Genomic DNA, 23,986 nt, shown 5'->3' on the forward strand with positions numbered 1-23,986 from the left:
TAGGTCCTATAGCTAGCATGCATAGTCTCAGTCCAGGCTCAACCAATGATTGTGTGTGTGTGTGTGTGTGATGGCATAAACACTGTCTCATGATCACTCCTGTGCAGGTAATGGATGCTCCAGTTGAACCATCACCTCGGTTAGGTCAATTCTCTGCAGTTGACGGACGCCATTACATGTGGAGGGGTTATGGTCCAGGACTGAGGGGGTCTAACATCATTGCTGTGTATGATCCAAGCACTGAGCTGTGGAGCCTCTTGCCCACCACTGGACCTCTACCCCCTGGAGAGCGGGGTGGTTGCTCTGTTTGTGTAGGTCGTTGCCTGTACACCTTTGGTGGTTGTGATGGGTCTTCTTACTTCAATGACATGAGCAAGCTTGATCTGGACACTCTCCAGTGGACCAAAGTTCAAACCTCTGGTAGTCAACCTATGAAAAAGGCTTTATGTGGACTTGTCCGTGTGAATTAATGAGAGAACTCTGTGCTGCTTTGGAGGAGAAGGTATTGGCACCACACAACCAGGATCAACATTCAACAAGACGGGACACTCTGATGGAAGGGGATGGACAAACGAGTTTCATTTCTTTGACACACAAAATGGTAAATTTTTGTCAACGCATACACTTATAGGGTATCTAGCTACTGGTGGGCGGAGTCCCACCCTCACTCACATAGGAAACCATGTTCACTTTCATATCAATCAATGTTATAAGGAGGATGTAACATTGTACCATTCTCTAAATTGCCCCACCCCCACTTCCAGGTATCTGGTCGTCCCCTGAGCTCAGAGGAGAGAGACCTCCTCCCTGTAGTGCCTTCACCTTCACCATGGTGGACCAGCACAGGGCAGTCCTCTTTGGAGGGTACCAATCTAGCCGTAGTAAAGTCTACCTATTCGATTTTAGGACCATGGTGAGTTGGAATTAGTACTGCCACATTGAAATGCACAATACTGTGTGTTCACTGTGTGTAGGAGGTCACTAAGGTGAAGCCAGTACAGGGAGAGCCATGGCCAGTGGGGAGAGATAATCATGCTGCCTGTTGTCTCAACTATGGCCAGGACCACCCTCAACTACTGGTGTACGGAGGAGTGGATAATAGCAGCAAGGCACTGGGGGACATGTGGATACTGGATGTAGACACTGTCAAGTGGGCAGAGGTGAGTCTTGTCTTATTATGAACTGTTAGTGTACGTGTAATAAATGGACGTAATAAAGAGATACGAGACGTTCATTATGCCTCGAGGCGTAGCCGCACGAGGGATACGGTAAAGCTGACTGTGTGTGTGTGTGTGTGTGTGTGTGTGTCTGTTCCAGCTGTAACTGCTCAACGGTTGCAATGCGACGAAAACTAACAGCTTCTATAGGCTTCTAGCCACGTTCTCTTGGATTTTGATTCGTGGATTAGCAAACTAAAGCTTCTTTCTCGAGTTATGGCTAGTTTGACTCACATTGAAGGCTGTTGCAGTCTCTTCAGAATCTTTCATAGCATCATCTGTCCGCACATACTTTCTATTCAACATATGAGTTAGCCTTGCACTAAAGCGCTAGCTTTTTGTTAGCTACAAGACTCAGAAAATATCTGTTAAAACAGCTAGCTAGCAGTAGCCATTGATCTGTTTGGACACACCCTTTATTATTCCTGTGGATGTAATGCGCATGCGCGCTCATTCCCCACGTGTGAGAAACCAAGATCCAGATCCAGATCCTCCTGGCAGAATCATCTTTGTCTTGAGGGCCTGGTAAGCCACAAAACACTACCATATAACAATATAGATAACAATATGCATGTACACAGGTCTGATATTATATACACTGAACTACAGATCCTGGAAGAATCAATTTTCTTCTTTCTTGAGGTCCTGGTAAGCCACATAATACAATAAATAACAACAATAGATGCATATAAATAAGTCTTTTCTTCTCAGTGACTTTATATAGGTAAGCTAACTTTAATATAAAATTCATTATAGAAACTAATATAACACTCTAATACTTTTGAGCGAAAGCAAAAACATGGCGAGAGGCATTAGCACAGCGCCAGCTTGAACACTAGTTTACAAGAGTAAATAACTTTGAAGTCTAGGAGGATGTTAAATATGTGTGCTATGTACACACACCTTTACTGTATTATATCACGTTGTCAAGGTTACAAGCGTGTAATAAAAGTCATACAGTCCCTTCCGTACACGGTCGCGTAGCCTCGAAGCATAATTTGGTAAAGGGTCACTGTAATATAAAACACATAGCCTTGAGATTCCTCGTGTTGTAATGTTATATTTATTTCATACAGTACATGGATTATCTGATGATCTGTTCAGAATACACAGTACTACTGTACACTCAACATTTATTTATCAGAGCATTATTTTTATTTTGTGCCTCCAGGTGACACCTCCTGAGTCAATGACACCACGTTACAGCCACTCCATCACTGCCACCAGTCTGGGACCAGGACTCACTGAGGTCCTCGTGTTTGGAGGCAAGTGGGAGTGGTGGGGAGATGCCATTGCTAGGACCACCATACTGAGATTTGGTGAGCAGCTACTAGTACATGTAGCCATGGCAACTATTGTCTGATAGACAAGTACACACAATACATGTGTCAATGACTCTGAATGCATATACTGTTACATTTGTTCCTTAATGCCCCCACAGAGTTGACTGGACCCTCAGCGTCTGTTGCTGGACCCTCGGCTGGGAAGTGGGCTCTCGTGGATGTGGCCCACAACGACACTAGAGGCTCCGCCCAGCAACTGAGTGAGAAGAGGATCAGACAAGCAACTGCTCGTGCCTCATCAGTCAGTGAGACCAGCGACCACTCCTCTCAAGACCGGGTGAGGGCTCTGGAACAACAGTTACGAGCAGCAGAGCAGAGAGAGCACGACACTCAACGTCACCACCAACTACAGTTGCAAGAGAAGGATCATGAATTAACTGAGGCCAACCGTCGTCATGGAGATGCAGAAAGACAACTCAGAGAATCTCAACAAATTTTCCAAGAAGAATTGGCCGAAGCCAACCGTCGCCTTAGAGATACCGAGGAAAGAGTACAACTGGCAGAGCAAAGAGAGCAAGCTACTCAAAATCGCTCTGAACAATTGTTGCAAGAAAAAGATCGGATAATGGCGATAAAAGAACGAGAATCATACGAGGCCAACCATCGTCGTGTTGATACTGAGAGGAGAGTCCAAGAGCTGATTGCTGAAAATGAAACCAAAGGTCAGAGAGGAGAGCCCAGCTGGCAGAGGAGCGAGCAGAGGGTCTGGAGACTCAGTGGGTGGTCCATCGCGAGGAAATCACAATGACAGAGAGACAGCTCGGTGGGGGAGGATGGGGGGTCGTCAAAGTGGCCAAGTTCCGAGAAATCGAGGTGGCAGCCAAGACACTGTACGAGCAGCTCAGATCCGACTATTATCGACACGTGTTTATTCGTGAGATGAACATGGCGGCTCGTCTGCGACACCCACACCTGGTCCAGTTCATAGGAGCCACGCTGGAGGGGGAGATGATCATCCTGACAGAGCTCATGGCCACCAGTCTGAGGAGGGTGCTGGAGGGAGGTCGTATCTCACGTGAACACATCCTCTCCATCTCTGTGCAGGTCTGTCAAGCCCTCAACTATCTCCACCTCATGCAGCCAGACCCAGTGATCCATCGTGACATCAGCAGTGCAAACATCCTCCTCTACCCGATGGCCGCTGGAGTGCAAAGGTTACCGACTACGGCTCCGTGAACACCCTGCGAGCATTGGCGACAGAGAATCCTGGTAATCCAGTGTATGCTGCCCCTGAGGCAAGAACCCCTTCCCTCCAGTCAACCAAGATGGACATGTTCAGTTTGGGGGTGCTCCTGATCGAGATGTGTTCTGGCCAGTTTCCGAGTGATGACGGACGTGAGTGCTTACTCCTCACCATCCAAGACCGTCAGTTCTCTGGCATCATCAGTCGCTGTATCCATAGAGACAGAGACAATCGACCAACCGCTCGACAATTGTTGAATGAGCTGCTACATTTATAGATAGATACATAGATAGTCTATATAGTCCATGCCATGCTTTTAGATTTATCGTGCTGTTTTTGTAGTGTTGTATAATGCCTGTGTTGGTGCATGGTGTAACCTCAACCATAGATAAAGATATTGTGTATTTTGTGATTAGAATTTTATACGCCCACTTGATTATGTTTGTGTACACAAGCTAAAGGGGAAAGCACCTAATTATTATGCTGTGTCAGCACTATGGGCTCTATTTGGATCATGAAATAATTTGTAGCAGACTAGTGGACTAGACTAGACGATCGACAAGCAAGCTAAGCCATGGATGAAGATGAGCTCCCATCACTGAGTTTCCCATCCCCTTGGAGCAGGAATGGGCGTGGCATAGACACTACAAGAGGGCGTGGCAGAGGTGTAAGGTAACTTCATACCAATATAATCTGAATATTTCCGTATGAATACGTCTCCTTTTTGCTACCTCCAGATACTCTGCGCTGGATGTGAAGGACCTTGACGAGGTGCCACTCATGAGTGAGGATGGTGTGGGCGGGAGTGATGAGGAGACTGTGTGGGAGGGTGGTGGAAGCCACACAAGATGGCAGCGACGGATACGCTCACACTCCACACTAGTGAGCCTGCTCTTCAACGGAGGATGGGTCGTCGTACTCAAGAAGTGAGTGAGAAATCAGACTTTTGATATTAATTTACTGTAACTGTACGTGTACATGTAGAGACATTGGACGGTTAATTTAAGACCAATAAAGTTGCCTAGTAATGCTTTTCAGGGCTCACAGGAATACTAGTGATTACTACCAAGCCCTTTCTACTACTACATACTGTGTGGAAATTTCATACACAGTACTCTGTTATGATGTCGATCATCATTATGTGTGTGTGTGTGTGTGTGTGTGTGTGTGCAGCTGTGTCTCTTCATTGCTCTCTGTGTGTAGACGTAAGAAACAACCACAGTCACAGACCATCAGTCTCGGCCACACTGTGAGTGGTCACTCGTACCCAGTGTAACTACCTCTATTGTTTGCACACAGGACAGCCATCAGAGGTACACCCACAACAGGATATGCAATCAGAAGTACACCATGTGGACCTTCTTCCCAAAGGTGAAAAAAATGATTTTGGAAGCTCTAATAATTGAAGTCATATGTGTTCTCTCTCTCCCTCTCATGACAGATTTTGTATGAGCAGTTCAAGTTCTTCCTGAACCTTTACTTTCTGGCAGTGGCTCTCACTCAGTTCATTCCTCAGCTCAGGATAGGCTACCTCTACACCTACTGGGCTCCACTGGTGAGGGGGGGTAGACTAACTGGGTAGGCTACCTCTACACCTACTGGGCTCCACTGGTGAGGGGGGTAGACTAACTGGGTAGGCTACCTCTACACCTACTGGGCTCCACTGGTGAGGGGGGGGTAGACTAACTGGGTAGGCTACCTCTACACCTACTGGGCTCCACTGGTGAGGGGGGTAGACTAACTGGGTAGGCTACCTCCTACACCTACTGGGCTCCACTGGTGAGGGGGGTAGACTAACTGGGTAGGCTACCTCTACACCTACTGGGCTCCACTGGTGAGAGGGGTAGACTAACTGGGTAGGCTACCTCCTACACCTACTGGGCTCCACTGGTGAGGGGGGTAGACTAACTGGATAGGCTACCTCTACACCTACTGGGCTCCACTGGTGAGGGGGGTAGACTAACTGGGTAGGCTACCTCTACACCTACTGGGCTCCACTGGTGAGAAATTTCAATAGCCTAAGAATTGGTTTTTCTGTCGTGATTTATTTAAAACATTTTCTGCATGATGGTCTAATGTATGTTTCTGGCCTGCAGTGTTTCGTGATTGCCGTGACAACACTTAGGGAGTTCTACGATGACCTGAAGAGATATTGGAGGGACAGGGAGATCAACTCACAACGATACCACAAACTGACTCCCAAAGGTACACACACACACACACACACAACCCTACTGAGATATTGTACGCACACTGCCCTGCCAGCTATATACTGAGAGTTTGTGTATTTTAAAGCATAGGCTTATTTGTACTCCTGGTGTATGCCACACTCTCACCTACCAGTCTACGTGTTTTCTGAAATTTAAACCACCACCAGAGCTCAACAACTGAGACTTGTGTAGTTCTTCTTCCTAAACTACCATATACTCTCATTTGCACTCTCCAACACATGCAGGGAGAGTGGTCACTACAGCCAGTCAACTACAAGTCTCTGACATTCTTATCTTAGAGAAGGTACACATTTCAATACCCCATACCCCATACCCAATACCCATCAGTGATATCCTCCCATTCCAGAATCAGCGTGTGCCTGCTGATCTGATTCTCCTACGAACCACTGAGAAGTCCGGAACATGTTTCGTACGCACGGACCAATTAGACGGAGAGACAGACTGGAAATTGAGGGTGGCCACTTGTCAGGGCCTGACCTCCGATGAGGTAGGTCATGTGATCAGCAGGCCTAGTCATGTGATAGTCATATGATGGTTTTCTCAGGAGCTGTTTGGCATCAATGGCTCAGTGTTTGCAGAGCCACCTCAAAAAGATATTCACAGCTTTGTCGGAAAACTTACAACGGTAATTTGAAGTATTATAAATGTATCACTGTCCCATTCCTATGTAGCAGAATTCTGATTCCGAGACCAAGGAAGACCCGCTTGGAGTGGAGAACACACTGTGGGCCAACACTGTACTAGCGTCAGGATGTGCAGTGGGTGTGGTTATCTACACTGGGGGTGATACGAGGAGCGTCATGAACACCACCACCCCAAGATCAAAGGCAAGGGACCGGACCCCCCACACACACACACTTGTATTTGATGCATGCTGTACCGTAAAAGTACTGTTGGTATGTGTACAAAATGTATGTACAGACAACTTGTTACTGTGTAGGGCCGGCTATGGGTGTGTATATATATACACATGATCTTTCATTACAAATGATTTTTCAATACTGCAGATTGGTTTGGTGGACCTGGAGATCAACAGACTGACCAAGATTCTGTTCCTAGCCACTGTAGTGTTCTCTGTAGCCATGCTGGCACTCAAGGTTTGCACAACCTCTGGTGTATGTGTACTAGCGTCATCACTGTACATGTACATGTAGGGTTTCTCTGGGCTCTGGTTTGTGTACCTCATTCGATATGTCATCCTCTTCTCCTACATCATTCCAATCAGGTACCCACTATAGGCTCTTGAATCACAGTCCTCTATATAGTTGTGTGTATGAGTAAGAACTACATGTGCAATGGAATAGTTCGGCAGTCACCTCTACCTACACCCACCACACACACCCACCCACACACACACACACACAAACACACACACACACACACACACACACACAGTCTCCGTGTGAACCTGGATATGGGGAAGGTGTTATACAGCTGGAGCATACAGAGAGATGGTCTCATCCCGGACACCATTGTCCGTACCAGCACCATTCCTGAGGAGCTGGGCAGGATAGAGTACCTCCTCACTGACAAGACTGGCACTCTCACCAGGAATGAGATGGTGAGGTCAAGGGTCATAATGAACGTGTTTAACTTAGTATTAATGTCTACAATGGAAGCTTTGTTGGCATTTCCATAGAAGGTACTGGTCTGTCTACCGTACATGTGAGCTGGTGAATCTTGTCTAGTTACGTACATATTATGTGTAATACATAGAGATTTACTGGTCTGCCTGCTGTATGCTTTTGCAGTCTATAATATACATGTATTATATACTACATGTATACTTTGTATTGTGAGTTGGTGAAGTGATTGTGGGGATACACATGTAGTTATGTAACTTGTAATCAATGTTTGAGATACTGGTTTACCTGCTCTTCTTGTCTGCAGGTGTTTCGTAAGCTCCACTTGGGTAGTGGTGCCTACAGTACAGAGTCCATGCCAGAGGTGAGCCTATACTGTCAGTACAATGTGGCAGTATCATCCATCGTGCATATACAGGTGAAGGAGAACGTGAGACAAGTGTTTCAGGAACAGTCGGAAGTCATTACTCCACAAACTGGGCAAAGACCTGCAATCGTAAGACCCAAGCTACGTACACATGTAACTCATAAGATGAGCTAAGTAGTGTACAGCATTTACTCTGAGAGGCGTTTTTGCAGAAAGCATCCTAGTAGAAACACTGATCATAGTTACTGTCGAGAGGTATGCCTACCAACTGTACTACCCCCCCCCCCTCTCAAACAGTCTCAGCGAGCATCCATTAATCATCTGTTTGAGTGTGTGAAGGCGATTGCTCTCTGTCACAATGTGTCCCCTGTACTGAACGAAGATGAGTCACATGACTTGGAGGACGGGTCATGTGATAGTGGGTCAGAGCAAGAGGCGGTGGTGCTGTACGAAAAGGATAGGTCTAACCAGAGTGGCAGTATTTCATATCAAGCCTCAAGTCCTGATGAGGTACAGTTTGTTAGGGAAGTTCCCTCAATACAAGGTCCTGTAGTTGAACAAGCCATAGCTTTCCCATTATCTTAGCTAAAATGCTATTATTACACAGATAGCTCTAGTGAAGTGGAGTGAGAGTGTAGGACTGACCCTGGTGGAGCGAGACCTAACCAGCATGCAGCTACAAGGACCCAATGGCCACAGACTCCACTACAAGATATTGCAGCTCTTTCCCTTCACTTCAGAGTCAAAGAGGATGGGCATCGTTGTGAAGGTAGGTGGTTAGTTTACATATACAATGCACAGTGTAACAGAGCGCTTATACTGTGTGCCTACATCTTGTGTACCAGCCTGTACAGTTTGTTTAGTATGGTTTTATTGTGTGTACGTACAATGTACTGCTGCTTATGTGTTTGGGTTGAACTCTGTTCTTTGCCCCCTGTATACAGTGTTCCTACCCCCCCACACACACTACCCCTGTATAGAGTGTTCCTACCCCCCACACACACTACCCCCTGTATAGAGTGTTCCTACCCCCCACACACACTACTAGTGTTCTACATGAAGGGTGCAGACACTGTCATGGCCTCTATAGTGCAATACAACGACTGGCTGGATGAAGAAGTACGTGAGAACACAGAGACAGACATTGAGTGTTTATAACTGAGTTACGAGTGTGTCCTTTGACAGGCCATCTAATGATCAGTGATTGCTTTCTGATCGAACAAGCACAGGCTGTTTTAGCCTTGGTGATTTTTTAGCTACATGAAATTATTAACCTTTTCATCTCTCCCCACTAGTGTGGTAACATGGCGAGGGAGGGACTGCATACTCTAGTGGTGGGGAAGAGGGTGCTCACTGAAGATCAGTACGCCAGCTTTGAGGTACGTGTACAAATGATCTTACATGTACATGTATGTAGCTACAAAGCTAACAGCACAGCTGACCATTAAGAGAGCTTTGTTATAGTGTGAGTGTTCAGTAGCTTGCTTTGAGAGGGATGAAATTAGTAGCACCCAAACTTGCACATTTTTACGGCAGTGTGTAACGTAGCTGCATGGATTGTGTGTCAGTGTGGTATACTACCTCCCTACATACACTCCAGACTCGGTACAAGCAGGCCAAACTGAGTGTGACTGATCGGGCCTCCCAGGTGGCGGCAGTTGTGGGGGGACTGGAGGAGAACTTGGAGCTCCTCTGTATCACTGGAGTGGAGGACCAGCTGCAGGTGATCTCGAGCTTTGCATTGACATTTTCTGCACATTAATTCCGACCTTGATACATTTACTGTAGTACTTCAACCTCTGAGTTCAAAATAATGTACATGTACTCCAATCCATTGCAGACTGATGTCAGGCCCACACTGGAGCTGCTCAAGAATGCTGGTATCAAGGTGAGCCATATCTACATGCCTTGGGGCAGGTCTCTAGATTGAGTAGTCTTCTGTGATGCTTCATTTTTGTTGATGTTTCTGTAGAGATAGTACCTGTGTGTATATTCTCCCTTTTTAGTGCCTCGATCAAGCATTAATAATAGTTCAAACCACTAGTGTTGTCATGATGTAGAAGTGAATGGATATCACACTGTGTACAGGTGTGGATGTTGACTGGGGACAAGTTGGAGACAGCCACTAGTATTGGACGTAGCTCAAAGCTCATCTCTAAGACACAGACTCTCTTCACCTTCAAACAAGTAAGCCAGTTCTCTGCCTGGTCATGTGATGACATGAACCCCCTCCCCCTGTGTCAGGTGGGCAGCCGGAGTGAGGCTCACACTGAGCTCAACAACTGGAGGAAGAAGAACGACTGTGCTCTCATAATAGCAGGGGACTCACTCGAGGTATGCACTGTACTTTGTAGGGAAACTTATAATTATAGAAGATCGACTTATTTTCGAGAATGTGCTTATGCACCAAGTTTATACTGTGCTGACAGCAATTCTTGGCCCCTATATTTACATAACATACACCCTGCACTCTTAGACTAATGAACATTGGGCTGTTTATGAACTCGTCTCCCACCCACACACCACACACACACACAGCTGTGTCTCCAGTACTACAAGAGTGAGTTTGTTGAGCTGGCGTGTCAGTGTCCAGCTGTCATCTGCTGTCGGTGCTCGCCCACTCACAAGGCACAGGTCGTCAGTCTCCTACGAAACCACACCCACAAACTCGTGTGTGCGGTTGGGGACGGGGGTAACGATGTAAGTATGATCCAGGCGGCTAATGTTGGAGTGGGGATTGTGGGGAAGGAGGGGAAGCAAGCATCTCTAGCAGCTGACTTCTCTGTCACTCAGTTCAGCCACATCAGTCGATTATTAGTCTGGCATGGGAGGAACAGGTGAGCCCCTGTAATTAATGAGAAAGCTACACTATGTATACATGTGCATACGATCATACAAGTGAACAAATTATGTGTTTAGTAGTACTTTTCATAAGTTGTCATGATTATGTTTTTTGTTTGTTTTTTCTGTAGTTACAAGAGGTCGGCTGCTCTAAGTCAGTTTGTGATGCACAGAGGTCTCATAATCTCCGTCATGCAGGTGAGTGTAGTGTGTGTGGGGTGGTGAGTGTAGTGTGTGTGTAGGGTGGTGAGTGTAGTGTGTGTGGGTGGGGTGGTGTGTTGTGTAACTAGATGTGATTCACTGATGCCTCTCCCTTACAGGCTGTGTTTTCTTCTATATTCTACTTTGCAGCTGTAGCCCTCTATGAAGGAGTGCTCATGGTCGGGTGAGTTGGGATATTACCTATACATTGTAAAATTTTCTGTTACCCAAATTCATCATTTTTAATACCATGAGTATGGTAGCTACATGTAAGCTGTAACTGTTTATAGGGAGCTATGTATATATTAGCTAGGGTACATGAACCCAACACCCTACCCACCCCCTCACACACACACACACACACACACACACACACACACACACACACACACAGGTACTCCACGATCTACACCATGTTCCCTGTGTTCTCACTGGCTCTGGATGAAGACGTATCAGCTGATATTGCTCTTATGTACCCTGAACTCTACCAGGAGCTGATGAAGGGACGATCTCTCACACTCAAAACATTCCTCATCTGGGTCCTCATCTCCATCTATCAAGGTTAACCACTTGGACTCTTTAAAGCTAGTGAATATTGACCACTTGTATACCTGTAGGTGCTTGTAAAAGCCCACTTAATTGTTTATTTGCTTAATTTAACCTTGCTTCTAGCTGTACGTCTTTAAAACAGCCGTAACTTTAGTATCGTTGATCCAATGTCAAAAATATTATGATTTTCTGAAAGCTTAGAAAAACACCTTTTAAATGATGTGTTTAAATCCAAAATTCAGGCGGGGCCATAATTTGTCATTTTTCGGCTTTGGTCCATGGGCTATATATATATAATCCATGGTCCAACCAAATTGGCAAATATTTTTATCTCTCAAATATGAACTTTGATGGTACCATTTGAAAGGTCTCCTTCTAAGCTTTCATAAAATCCTAAAATCGTTGAAATTAGATCCACGGAATTCAAGATATGGCAGCTAAAAGCATCCCTGAACTGTTAATAAAATAATGGTGGTACGTTGTACATCTTTCAACAGCCATAACCTTAGTACCGGCTGTAAGCTTCCTACAGTATTCTTGCCCCATTTACACGTTCACAGAACTCTCTCTGTCATAGACACACCTACCAACACCCACTCCCCCACACACCACACCCCCCCACATACACACACAGGTGGTGTGATCATGCTGGTGGGATTCCTTCTCTTTGAGTCGCAGTTCATCCACGTTGTGTCCATCACGTTCACGGCCCTCGTACTCACAGAGCTACTTATGGTGGCACTCAAGATACGAACATGGCACTTCCTGATGGTCCTGGCCGAGGTCGTCTCTGTCGTCATTTATATCCTCTCTCTCTTTGTCCTCAAGGATTATTTTGGTGAGAGTCGTTAATACGTACGCATGTAATTCTAGCAACTGTGTGAGTAGAAACATTCTCAGTGACTGTTACAAATTTTTAAATTACTGATTGCCTGAGGCATAATGTATCAGGAGCAGTAAAAATATGGTGGTGCTGATTGTATTTCATGTGAGTGCTTAGAAATTCGAACTTAATTATGTGAGTTTTTGGCTAGCTAAAATATTCTACAATTATTGATATGTACTTACCCCCCCCCCCCCCCCCCCCACACACACACACACTGTAGACTCCTCCTTCTTACTGACGTTTGGTTTTGTGTGGAAGACGCTGGCTGTGACTGGAGCAAGTTGCGTGCCACTGTTCATTGCCAAGTTCATGCAGCGATGGTGTGCTCCCTCCAGCTACACCAAGCTACTCAAGAAGAACACCATGCTTAGAAACTGTTGCAAACTAACTTGCTAGTACATGTATTATATATTATAATTATACAGTGCAAATCAATTTCTATCACATAATTTTTATTTGGATGACCGACATTAATTCCTCATAAGTAGAATTTTGTACCATGGACTCTCTCAACACATAATTATATATTCATTGTTAATAATATTATTTGTAATTTTTGCTTCAAATTTAAACAACAACATTAACAGTTAATTTGACATAATCAATGAGAATTTTTATTCAATGAGCGACCATTAATTTGAAAGATATAACATACATAAATTATTGTACATAATTATGTTAATTGCTTGGAGTTCCCAGTCTCTGGTAGGCAGTCTCACACTCCAGACTCATCTCTGAGCCTCGTGTCAGTGATGGTCGTCCCGGTCCCCTACGATTGAGGAAATTACTGATGATTGATTCCGAGTCCTCCCCCGGCTCCACTCCCCTCACACTTCTACTGGGTCCGCCCACTCCACTGTGTCCTCCCACGCCTCGACTACTGCCAGTGTGGGTCCCAGCGTTGAGTATAGCGTCCAATCGTCTCATCCTCTCCTCATTGCGACCAGCCATGCCGTCCACATCCAGGGTAGCTACAGAGAACTGGGACTGACCACCTACAGGGAAATTAAGGAAACAGTAAAACAGATTACGTGTTAGCAAAGATATCTCAATGAAGTGAAGACATGGATGACTATTATGGTAGGCATGTCATGCTGTGACGGTAATTAACAGTGTACAGTAATACCTACATGTACATCTTAATCAGTTTTAAGGCAACATAATGTAGTTTCCATTCTACACAATGATAAATACACACACTGTCATGAGCAATCTTTACACATTGTACGACATGCTCTGCAACTAGACTAGACCTAGACCTATAATATTGCCCATTGACAGGCCTATGGGTATAAGCTGTATGTGCAATATTCCTAGTATTCCTAGTTACACTCACCTACTCCTGCAGCGCTAGACAACCTTCAGATCTCTACACCTCCTCCAGCTAGCCATTTTGCAATTTGGGAGTGGGCTCCTCATAACTGCAATAGTGGGGGCGTGGCTGGTATGCAAGATCAACAGAACTCCAACAACAATAGCAGCTCTCTGGAGTTATTACACTTTCCAGATTGTGGCAATGGACTCTGATGAATGGACCAACGGTAGATTACGTCATGAGGAGGCTGAGAGCCTGCAGGTGGGTGGGGCTCACACACACAAGCCCCATGCAGTATGCACACGTACACAGTACAGTGCTAGACGCTCAAGTATCCACTGCAGCATGTAGACTAGATCTACTGTTGATTGAAGCATAGATAGTAGAAGAAGTAAGGGAGTAATCTCTCGAAACATGTCTGTCGATTCCTCTACTATATATCTATAATTGAAGCAACAATTTAAGAAAGGTATGGAACAGCTGGTCCAGGTCTCCTTGGTGTCGTCCTTTCACTCCCTACACAAAGTACAAGTGTTTAAACATTCTCGGTATGGCTCCGTTGGTATCAGGTAAACCTGAAAATGCATTCGTTGGTCCATTAAAGTTCCTATTTCAGTGGGTGGACCAACGGGCTGGATAACAAGCAAGAAAATACATTGTACTTTGCATGCATTCTTTTTTATAGCCGTATCCGAGCTCATTTAAAAGCTTGGTGTCTTCGTTGGCATCAGGAAAACCTGCTCGTTAGTCCATACAGGAGGCCGTTTCTGGAAACTAGGTGGACCAACGGCCTGGACGACAAGTAAAAAAATAGTTCACGCACTTTGAATGCATGCACTTTGAATGCATTCTGTGTTCCCCAGTTTGGTGTGATTATGAGCTCATTTCAAAGCTTGGTGTCTCCGTTGGCATCATTATAAACTGGAAATCCTGCTTGTTGGTCTATGAGGTTTCCTGTTTCTGGAAACTGGATGGACCAACGGCCTGGACGACAAGTAAAAAAATAGTTCGCGCACTTTGAATGTATTCTTTTAATGTGTTCTCCAGTTTGGTGTGATTATGAGCTCATTTCAAAGCTTGGTGTCTCCGTTGGCATCATTATAAACTGGAAATCCTGCTTGTTGGTCTATGAGGTTTCCTGTTTCTGGAAACTGGATAGACCAACGGCCTGGACGACAAGTAAAACAATAGTTCGCGCACTTTGAATGTATTCTTTTAATATGTTCTCCAGTTTGGTGTGATTATGAGCTCATTTCAAAGCTTGGTGTCTCCGTTGCATCATTATAAACTGGAAATCCTGCTTGTTGGTCTATGAGGTTTCCTGTTTCTGGAAACTGGATGGACCAACGGCCTGGACGACAAGTAAAAAAATAGTTCGCACACTTAGAATGTATTCTTCTTAATGTGTTCTCCAGTTTGGTGTGAGCAAGCTTGCATGGTGTCTCCGTTGGCATCATTAAACTGGAAAACCTGCTCGTTGATCCATATAAGGTTTCATGTTTCTGGAAACTGGGTGGACAATTAATGGCCTGAACGACAAGTAAGAAAATAGTTCACGCACTTTCTTTTAATGTGTTCCAGGTTGGTGTGAGCTTCAAAGCTTGCATGGTGTCTCCGTTGGCATCTTTAAACTAGAAAACCTGCTCGTTGGTCCATAAGATGTCCTGCTTCTGGAAACTAGGTGGACCAACGGCCTGGACGACAAGTAAGAAATAGTTCACGCAGCTTGAATGCAATGTGTTCCAGGTTGGTGTCAGCTCATTTCAAAGCTTAGTGTCTCTTGTTTGCATCAATTAAGGAAACTAGGTGGACCAACGGCCTGGACGACAAGTAAGAAAATAGTTCACGCAGCTTGAGCATTCTTTTAATGTGTTCCTGCATAGTTGGTTGTCAGAGCTTGGTGGCTCTCCGTTGGCATCATGCAGTTATACTAATAAACCTGGACGTTGGCCCATAACCTTTTCTGTTTTGGAAACTGGGTGGACCAACGGCCTGGACGACACTGACAGGTAAGAAAATAGTTCATGCAGCTTAGCTTGCATTCATTCTTTTATAGGTGGGTATCAGCTCATTTCAAATGCTGCATGCATGGTGGCTTTGTTGGAAACTCGAAAACCTGTTTCCTGCATGGTCTATCAGAATATCATATCCAGCCGGAAATTGGATAGACAACAGCCTATACGACAGGTAAGGTAATAAGTAACACACGACAGTCTGGTATGTACACTTTTACAGCTGTGATGATCACAATGATATCGACTAATTCAAGTCTATAATTATTAATTTTGTTTACACAATTTGTCAGACTACTGTCGTAAAAACTCACCATACAGCTGCATCTACAGACTCTATTATACATCAGACTGAATGAAAGCCTCACTGCGACTCTGTATGCTGAAATCTACAATGACATTAAGGATTCTGTTTCCGTGTAGAGTAAGGTATAAGTTGTCACACTGAATTCACTTTCATATTGTGTTTATGAGAATTTCATTGTTCCAACGTATACATCATATAGAGGCTGGCACGGGATTCTTGTTGCTGTCAATCTCCCAAAGAAAACGTATGTTATTATGCATGTGATTGAGTTTCTGGAGTCTAATTCGACCAGTACCCATACATGCATGTGAGCTCCTCATGGATGCATTATATTGTGTGATAGGATTACATGTTTTGTTGGTCTGTCAAAAAGGTTATTACTAATGTGAGTACAATTTTCCTTTTCTGTAGTGTCTATGTTCTTGACTCCCAGTCGCCAATTCTCTCACCTTTTACTGAGCAGGCAACATGCATGCACAAGACATTAATCAATTCTTAAGCATGTGCATTCGATCACCTGCAAAGATGGATATACAGTGTGTGAAGGTATATAATTTATAATAATTTATAGAGTGCACATGCATGGGGTAATCATAAAAGTTAAATCATTGACTTGCTTAGTTGCCCCAAATGCAATTTTTTTTGTCTTCTTGGATACTCCACGCACTCCTTAATTGTTTCGTGATGGATTTTATTTCACGAATGTTTATTGTATTAGGTGGCCGCTCAGGATGGAGTTGAATGTGGCATTCATGTGATACACAATAATTATTATGACAATGGTCAAGGTACGTGATGGTATATGTAAAAGCATTTGTGAGTATTTACACTAACACAATTGATCAGTTTTCTGGACTACCTGCATCAAAGCACCTGCAAAAGTCTGTAAACACTGCTGAATTACGTGGATTGATCCTGTTATCATGCTACTCCACTCAACAAAGGTAAAAAAAATGATTTTGGCTACTCCCTCATGCATGTGTACCTATATACTGCAGCCAAAAGACATCTCACGGCGTCAGAAGGAGTAAAAGGGTTGCTAATACAGATCTGCAGGTGAGTACACCACACTGACACGCACTCATGATTGTGTTCATGCATTCACAAACGTTGATTGCTATGTACTTGTATAATGTGTATATGAGCATGCTTCAATGCATGCTGGTATATAAACTATACCGACATTGTCTACTATGCAATAGACTGATGATGATGCCAGTGTATCTGTTAAGAAGACAGCAAAATCGAAGCCTTAACTGCTATTTTTACTTAACATTAATTGTATAGCTTGTAGTATAGATCAGAATGTTTATTTTTTATTGTATATAATTATGTGCAATAATATAGTTACTAGTTTCCCTCATATAGTTTTTCATCTGTTATTCCCCCATGCATATAATATGATTGTGTTGTGTGTAATTTCTTCAGTCACCCCTTATTGTAACGCATGCATGATAAGTCAGAACAAGTGACGCCACAATTTTAAATTCATGGTTGTAAAAACAAAAAGTGCATGACAAGACCATCATGCATGTGAGTACATTATACTTATAGTTTTTTCTGATTGTGATACCATAAATAAAATCCACAATGTGTGAGGAAATTTCTTTTATTCATATACGACAGTGACGATTTGATTCTCTTCAAGCATGAATTGCTTTGCTCTACCATCTGGCTGTTCAAGGCATCATATTGTCTATAGGTGCTCATTTTGTAAGCAACACTGCATCCTGTATGATATATAAGTGCATGGTAATTAAAATCATAATTATACTTAACATACAATTATTATATACCTGAATGATTTGGCCAATGGAAACGATCTACTAGACCTAGAAACCGACTGTGCCTGAAAAAGGGGGGCTCTCTAGTATTGGTGCAGGTTGCAACTATTGTCGTATATGATGACTTCAGGTGCTGCAGATACAAGGGCATATAATTATATTATGCAATTGCATGCCGGAAGAGTTCAAAAATAATCATCCCGATATATATAGCATTTATACCTGATGAGAATCGTTCATATAAGATAGTGAAGGAATGTTGGGGGATTCCTGAACTTCCATCAGTTGGAATCCATAGCAAATTCCTATACAATATTGATGCAAATTAATGTACCATAATTATTACTAGAATGTTTTGCGAGCATCAAACATTTGCGAATTTTGCGAGGGTTGATCAATAAAATCCGCAAAACCTAAATTATTACTAGTAAATACTTGCCAGAACACAATAGTTAGATCGCAAAGGGTCAAATTTTCTGCTGATTTGGCTCATTCGCAAAGGTTTTTCACCTGCAAAATATTCTAGTAATACGGTAGAGGCGTAATAATTATAATTATCATGCATGCAGCATTACCATGCATGCTGACAATACAGAGTAAATATCCCCGGTAGCAGTGATGGATGTCTTGAGCTTTTTTTTGTACATACAGAGGATTTAGAACTGTCAGCCTTATAAATCTTTCGTTTTCTTAGTGAAGGAAGCTTTGGAAAGTACGATATCATATCATCATCATTAATGTCAGTGTGGTCACCAGTACTAGACTCTGTGAAGTCTTGCGTAAATGGGGCTAATGATAATTCCACAAGCCTTTTTAGTATAGGCTGCAATGCTTCAGTGGGGTAAGAAGGAAGACATTCAATTAAAGTGAACAGTACTGGAGCTTCCTTTTGTAGAAAGGCCATCTTTTTTGCATTTGACTTCAAGGAGCCAGAAGACTCCATTTCCTTTAGCATTTTGTGCACTTCTTCTGTAGGTGGTACCAAAGCACACACAGGTGATGCTGAACTGAGAGCTTGCAGTAAATTAATCCAGTGCTTGCAACAGGAGACAGCTGTATCAGCCTCGTTGACTTCTTTAGCTATTGTGGTGATAAGTTTGACCAAACTTGGTGCGTGCAAATGTAGTAATTCTAGAAGAGAAGTGAATTCATGCTGGCTTATACACTTCTTTGTAGTAAACATCTTCAGCTGCATGCGTGCGTGTTGTCTTGTTGTTGATGTATATCCGATCATGGAAACTAGTGTTGAAAGAAAATAAATACAGTAACTTTTCAGCTGTCCGCATGATCCTAAACTTATCACAACAATAATTGCTGAATAAATAAAACAGCTTTCGCCACACTGTATATGATTACTATGATGAGAGGCACCTTCTACAAATGGATTCAAGTTTTGAATAAATCTGTGCATGCATGCTTGGCAAGGTATTTATTTTGTCTTAGCTCAGGGAGGACTATCATTATATATATAATCATTATATACAGTGGTTGATTACATGGGAAAATTTGCACTTATCTTCCAGTACAGCTGATAGGGGATGAGGTTTTATGAACTCCAGAACCGTTGAGTTGGGACTTCCAGGGCATAAGGTCTTTTCTGAATGCTAAACAAGTAGCATCCATGACAACAATGGGTGGACAATCTCCACACGCAGTGCACTGAAATCCTACTTGATAATCAATGTCTAACAGGTCAAGAAAGGCATACCACGACAACCGATAGTGATTGTATGTAAACATATACTTATTAAACTGATCGCCGAATCCTGCATCTTCATGGTTTTTAACCAACACACAATACTGGGTATATATAGTTGTTCTGAAGAGGAAATGTATCGTTAATAGTCAAAGTGCACACACATGCAACATTAATTACCTTCCCAAAAGGAATTGATGCATAAAACCTCGCAGAACTTCATAGGATACCAGGAACTTGCCCATAGTCACTAATTCTACTAGTTGGCCATCAAATTCTTTACGTTTCTTACATCCTGAGCAATACCTAACATGCACTGTTTGGTCAATAATAATTGTTATGGATTTATACTTCTAAAGCCACCTACCATTCGCATTGATAACTGTATTGAGCAGTATAATTTTGCTCCGTACAGATTCCTGCTTGTCTTCTTCATCTCGTGTAAGCGTACTGCACACTTTACAATATGTGTCGACTGAGCCCAAAATAGAAGTGTTGTTTACAATGTTGAAGCGATCAGCTACAGTACATGCCAGTTGTTGAGACAATTCACTTGATAAATTGAACGGTATATACTGCTTGATGAAATTAAGGGACCGATACTGATGCACATGCACTTGTCTATTCTGCTGCACACTAGACAGATCTTTTGCAATTTTATTGAGGCAGTCATGTTTACCCTCATCCGGGCTATTCAATGCTTTCTCGACAATGTCCACATGTGAACTGTGCTGTTTATTGTACTTGCATGTATAACAGTACAGACTCCTTAATTGTTTATCATCAATACGAACTTGTACAACACCATGGCCACTATATCAGCTCTTGTACATACCGCCTGCCACCGCCTGCCCAATAGAGCATACAACCTGTAAATCATTATAATTATATAGTTGTGATTGGAGACGTACATGCATGCACAGTAGTGTCCAACTTACCTCTGTGCCAACATTTATACTGTAGGAGGTGTCCTCCTTGTGAGGTTCGATATATTCAAAGTATACGAATGATCTGAATGGGTATGAGGATAAATCATAAATATTAGCTGTGCATGCACTTTTAGAAGACATGTACCTGATAATTCTTGAGCTGATGTAATGTTGTGAATATTGTCAGTCTCTTGGATAATCAGTCTAGTTGGTTCGATGTGGATACATTCAGAGCCAACAATGCTTGTGAATGCATCATATGTGGAATCAACCGAAGTGGAGCAGCTATTTAGTAAGTGGCCACGTGCACTATCACAACTGCACCAGTATACCCACTGTATACCATCACTGAAGTGCAACCCACAGCGTGAGACGAAAAGAAACTCCATGCTCAGTGAAGTTAACCGATTAGCCGCGGTTGACGCAAATTTGCGTCATTAAGGAGATCAACAGACCAACCTACATGAATATAATTATACTTCATCTCTCTATAATTTTTATAATATTATATGCATGCAATTATACGCACGAAAAAGATAATATACTTACATTCAAAGAGGAATCGATTCTATTGATTCCCTGTATAACAAACGACCGGAGAGAGTTGTCCAATGAGTTGAAAGCACGCTGTTCATGTACACTGATGAGATATGCAGACAGCAATGGCACTGGAATTCCAGACGGCTTTGTTTCTGACTTTGAAACATTATCCTGCAATGGCATGATTGTAGAGATCTAATGTTTGAGTTTGTACAATTACCTGTACTTTGTATCCGGCTTGACTTAGTGTCATATCATCAAAAGGCTCATTATATGGCCCTCTTGGTCACTCCTGAATTGAGTTGACACGATTCCCTTTCCCTGAACAACTCGGTGCATTTTCTTGATCTGACCTACAAATTGAACGATATAATACACACTTGGGATTAATTTACTTCTTCGTGATCACTTAGCAATAGGTTGTGGATGGTACCGTATATTGGAGGATAGTTCTTTCTATTGCAAACTGCGAATGCATAATTCGCAATCGAAATAAACGCAAAGAAAGAGCATGCGCATGCATTTCGCAATAGCAATCAGGCTTGTACATCAATATCGAATACCCCGCATTCATACCCATATAGATTTATACTAATTATGCTTTAATACTCTTACTATAGGGTAGTGTTTCCTCTTCTTCTTTAACTTGTTTGAGCAAAATGAATATTTATCTTCGTTAGCCTCTCGAATCTGTTTCCATGAGTGGCTTATAACTGGATCATATATAGGCCTTCTATAATTGATGACGTGTTTTATTGCCACGAGCTAGTGCATTTGTACATAGCACATGCACAATGATAGCTATACATTATTATAGTGACTCACTACATCAGTGTTGCAGATGTTGCATGAATGAATAGGAATCACCCATGCAGTGATACCCAACCAATTATACTGATTACTCATATACATGTCATTGGATACAATATAATATATAAATTATATATAGATATACATGGGTATATATAATATACCCATGCACGGCAAATATCGTCATGGTCAATGTTGCTAGATTAAGAAACCGATTCTGGATCATGGGCCTTCTATAATGATGACGATATGATTGATGGATGTTATAGAGGTCCGGGATAATTATATTTATTGTTCACCCAAAAATAGCAATATAATTATATAGATAGGAGAAGTATCAATTTCAGCCCCACTACGCCCCGTGTACGTATGTCGGGGTTTAGTGTGGATTTGCATGATCAATATCCTGGGAGCCTGGGTGAAATCAAATTGCCTCTTTCCCTCCCATATACCCCCACTTCATAACCTCGGGATTTGACTATACACGCGTGCATGTGCTATACACTTCTCTCCATGGATATTGCTGTTGTAAGTTTGTATACTAAGGAACTCAAATTCTCACCCTATATCCCGCACCTCAGGGTTACCAAAACCCCACTATGTCCTACAGGGGGAGGGCAGTGGGGACTGACATGGATCGGTGCATAATTCACTTGTGCATGGTATCACTATTTTTTATATATAGATCTAGACTGAGGCTCAGTATCACTGTTGCTCACCGAGAATTCAAAGTCATCTTGTTCATTGCCTGTGGCAGCCTGCTCTTCATTAGAATCAGTCATTATACAGCCTAAGTCTAGATCTATAGAATTAACAGAAAGATCAGAGTTCATTAGATGTCATAATCGGCACCGCAGCCAGGTTTAAATCAACCACATCAAATAGCAAAGTTTATGCAACAACACCCACACACACATATTCAAAAGATGTGATGTCTAACCACAGGATGTCAGGTCCCACACTGAGGCAGCATGCACTGTATGTAATAGTAGTCAACAACTGGAGAAACATAATTATTTTCTTACCTGCATGGATTGGTCCATCGAATTTCCAGGAATAATTTTTATGATATACTTATACGATGGGGCCCCATGCAGTTATCTCGTTTAATTGATGCCAATGGAGCCACCAAACTTGGAAAGTTGAAACCAACACAATAAATGCAAGCTGCATAAAAACTCTTTTCTTACCCCTGTTGTCTGTTGGTCTACCCAATTTCTAGAAACTGGAAACTTTAATAGATCAACAAGCAGGTTTTCAATGCTAAAGGAGCCACCAAACATTGAAATGAGTATACATGAAATCAAGCTGCGTGAACTATTTCTTGCTTGTCGTCCAAGGACGTTGGTCCATCCAGTTTCCATAAACAGGTAACCTTATGGACCAACGAGCAGGTTTTCCAGTTTAATGATGCCAAAGGAGACACCAAGCTTTGAAATGAGCTCAAACACATTAAATTATGCATTCAAGCTGCGCGAACTATTTTCTCACTTGTCGTTCAGGTCGTTGGTCCACCTAGTTTCCAGAAATAGGAAACCTTATGGACCAACAAGCAGGTTTTGATGCCAACGGAGATACTAAGCTTTGAAACGAGCTGACACCAATCTGATACCAACATGGAACACATTAAATAATGCATTCAAGCTGCGTGAACTATTTTCTTACTTGTCGTCCAGGCCGTTGGTCCACCTAATTTCCAGAAAAAGGAAACCTTATGGACCAACAAGCAAGTTTTCTTTTAATTGATGCCAATGGAGACACTAAACTTTGAAAAATGAGCTGTGACACCAGCCTGGAACACATTATTCAAGCTGTGCGACTATTTTCTTACTTGCCGTCCAGGTCGTTGGTCCACCTAGTTTCCAGAAACAGCCTCTTATGGACCAACAAGCAGGTTTTCCTGATGTCAACGAACCCCTGCAAGCTTTGAAATGAGCTGCCCACCTAGAACACTTTATGCAAGCTGGGTGAATTCTTTTACCAGTCGTCCAGGCAGTTGGTCCATGCACCTAATTTTAATAGGCCCCTTAATGGACCAACCAGCAGGTTTTAATGATGCCTGGAGCAATCAAGCAAGTGTAACATGCAACACTGTTTGCTGTAGATCCTGTGAACAGAAGTTTGCAATGAAACGGATAAAGAAACTGGCAAACTGTAGGGCAACCCGGTAAAACCAGACATGCATTAAAAAT

At 42.9% G+C, this 23,986-nt stretch overlaps 4 protein-coding genes and 4 long non-coding RNA genes across 17 annotated transcripts; 5 read left to right on the forward strand and 3 right to left on the reverse strand.

The window, feature by feature from the left end:
• Positions 1 to 110: 110 nt before the first annotated feature.
• Positions 111 to 470, forward strand: LOC135341222 (kelch domain-containing protein 2-like). Its single transcript, XM_064537736.1, has one exon. It carries the CDS (start codon positions 111 to 113, stop codon positions 468 to 470), a length of 360 nt encoding a protein of 119 aa, XP_064393806.1.
• A 526-nt stretch (positions 471 to 996) lies between these two features.
• LOC135340853 (myosin heavy chain, muscle-like) lies at positions 997 to 3,453 on the forward strand. Its single transcript, XM_064537265.1, has 3 exons — positions 997 to 1,160; positions 2,389 to 2,536; positions 2,659 to 3,453. The coding sequence occupies exons 1-3, from the start codon at positions 1,122 to 1,124 to the stop codon at positions 3,306 to 3,308; spliced, it is 837 nt and encodes a 278-aa protein (XP_064393335.1). The 5' UTR covers positions 997 to 1,121; the 3' UTR covers positions 3,309 to 3,453.
• On the forward strand, positions 3,446 to 4,020 carry LOC135341223 (mitogen-activated protein kinase kinase kinase 7-like). Its single transcript, XM_064537737.1, has 2 exons — positions 3,446 to 3,604; positions 3,673 to 4,020. The coding sequence occupies exons 1-2, from the start codon at positions 3,446 to 3,448 to the stop codon at positions 4,018 to 4,020; spliced, it is 507 nt and encodes a 168-aa protein (XP_064393807.1).
• A 210-nt stretch (positions 4,021 to 4,230) lies between these two features.
• On the forward strand, positions 4,231 to 13,002 carry LOC135340867 (probable phospholipid-transporting ATPase IIA). Its single transcript, XM_064537288.1, has 29 exons — positions 4,231 to 4,415; positions 4,481 to 4,669; positions 4,917 to 4,992; positions 5,043 to 5,114; positions 5,185 to 5,298; positions 5,840 to 5,948; positions 6,199 to 6,257; positions 6,321 to 6,461; positions 6,519 to 6,599; positions 6,649 to 6,801; positions 6,982 to 7,071; positions 7,129 to 7,199; positions 7,370 to 7,535; positions 7,865 to 7,921; positions 7,976 to 8,053; positions 8,222 to 8,434; positions 8,532 to 8,697; positions 8,973 to 9,043; positions 9,220 to 9,303; positions 9,525 to 9,647; positions 9,765 to 9,812; positions 10,013 to 10,111; positions 10,169 to 10,258; positions 10,463 to 10,761; positions 10,897 to 10,963; positions 11,086 to 11,150; positions 11,361 to 11,527; positions 12,150 to 12,353; positions 12,622 to 13,002. The coding sequence occupies exons 1-29, from the start codon at positions 4,318 to 4,320 to the stop codon at positions 12,795 to 12,797; spliced, it is 3,426 nt and encodes a 1,141-aa protein (XP_064393358.1). The 5' UTR covers positions 4,231 to 4,317; the 3' UTR covers positions 12,798 to 13,002.
• On the reverse strand, positions 12,989 to 13,897 carry LOC135340869 (uncharacterized). Its single transcript, XR_010396461.1, has 2 exons — positions 13,738 to 13,897; positions 12,989 to 13,396 (listed from the first exon to the last, which is right to left on the reverse strand). It is a non-coding gene; the product is annotated as an uncharacterized LOC135340869 (long non-coding RNA).
• Positions 13,885 to 17,751, forward strand: LOC135340870 (uncharacterized). 8 transcript variants are annotated; one of them, XR_010396464.1, is made up of 16 exons: positions 13,885 to 14,285; positions 14,402 to 14,518; positions 14,580 to 14,711; positions 14,764 to 14,895; positions 14,948 to 15,078; positions 15,132 to 15,256; positions 15,298 to 15,546; positions 15,600 to 15,725; positions 15,856 to 15,903; positions 16,050 to 16,157; positions 16,235 to 16,279; positions 16,447 to 16,581; positions 16,754 to 16,823; positions 16,882 to 16,979; positions 17,034 to 17,091; positions 17,238 to 17,393. It is a non-coding gene; the product is annotated as an uncharacterized LOC135340870 (long non-coding RNA). The 8 variants fall into 8 exon arrangements; XR_010396465.1 differs by having other exon boundaries at positions 15,463 to 15,546; XR_010396466.1 differs by lacking the exon at positions 17,238 to 17,393 and adding an exon at positions 17,662 to 17,751 and having other exon boundaries at positions 15,132 to 15,546.
• On the reverse strand, positions 17,501 to 18,403 carry LOC135340874 (uncharacterized). Its single transcript, XR_010396478.1, has 3 exons — positions 18,042 to 18,403; positions 17,832 to 17,952; positions 17,501 to 17,765 (listed from the first exon to the last, which is right to left on the reverse strand). It is a non-coding gene; the product is annotated as an uncharacterized LOC135340874 (long non-coding RNA).
• Position 18,404: 1 nt separating this feature from the next.
• On the reverse strand, positions 18,405 to 22,656 carry LOC135340872 (uncharacterized). 3 transcript variants are annotated; one of them, XR_010396475.1, is made up of 9 exons: positions 22,514 to 22,647; positions 21,600 to 21,717; positions 21,205 to 21,337; positions 20,994 to 21,155; positions 20,590 to 20,903; positions 20,454 to 20,526; positions 19,883 to 20,384; positions 19,696 to 19,831; positions 18,405 to 19,638 (listed from the first exon to the last, which is right to left on the reverse strand). It is a non-coding gene; the product is annotated as an uncharacterized LOC135340872 (long non-coding RNA). The 3 variants fall into 3 exon arrangements; XR_010396476.1 differs by having other exon boundaries at positions 21,600 to 21,674; positions 22,514 to 22,646; XR_010396474.1 differs by lacking the exon at positions 21,600 to 21,717 and having other exon boundaries at positions 22,514 to 22,656.
• Between the last annotated feature and the right edge of the window lie 1,330 nt (positions 22,657 to 23,986).

This window comes from Halichondria panicea, chromosome 9, assembly GCF_963675165.1.
Source record: "Halichondria panicea chromosome 9, odHalPani1.1, whole genome shotgun sequence".
In the NCBI taxonomy this organism is placed as follows: domain Eukaryota; kingdom Metazoa; phylum Porifera; class Demospongiae; order Suberitida; family Halichondriidae; genus Halichondria; species Halichondria panicea.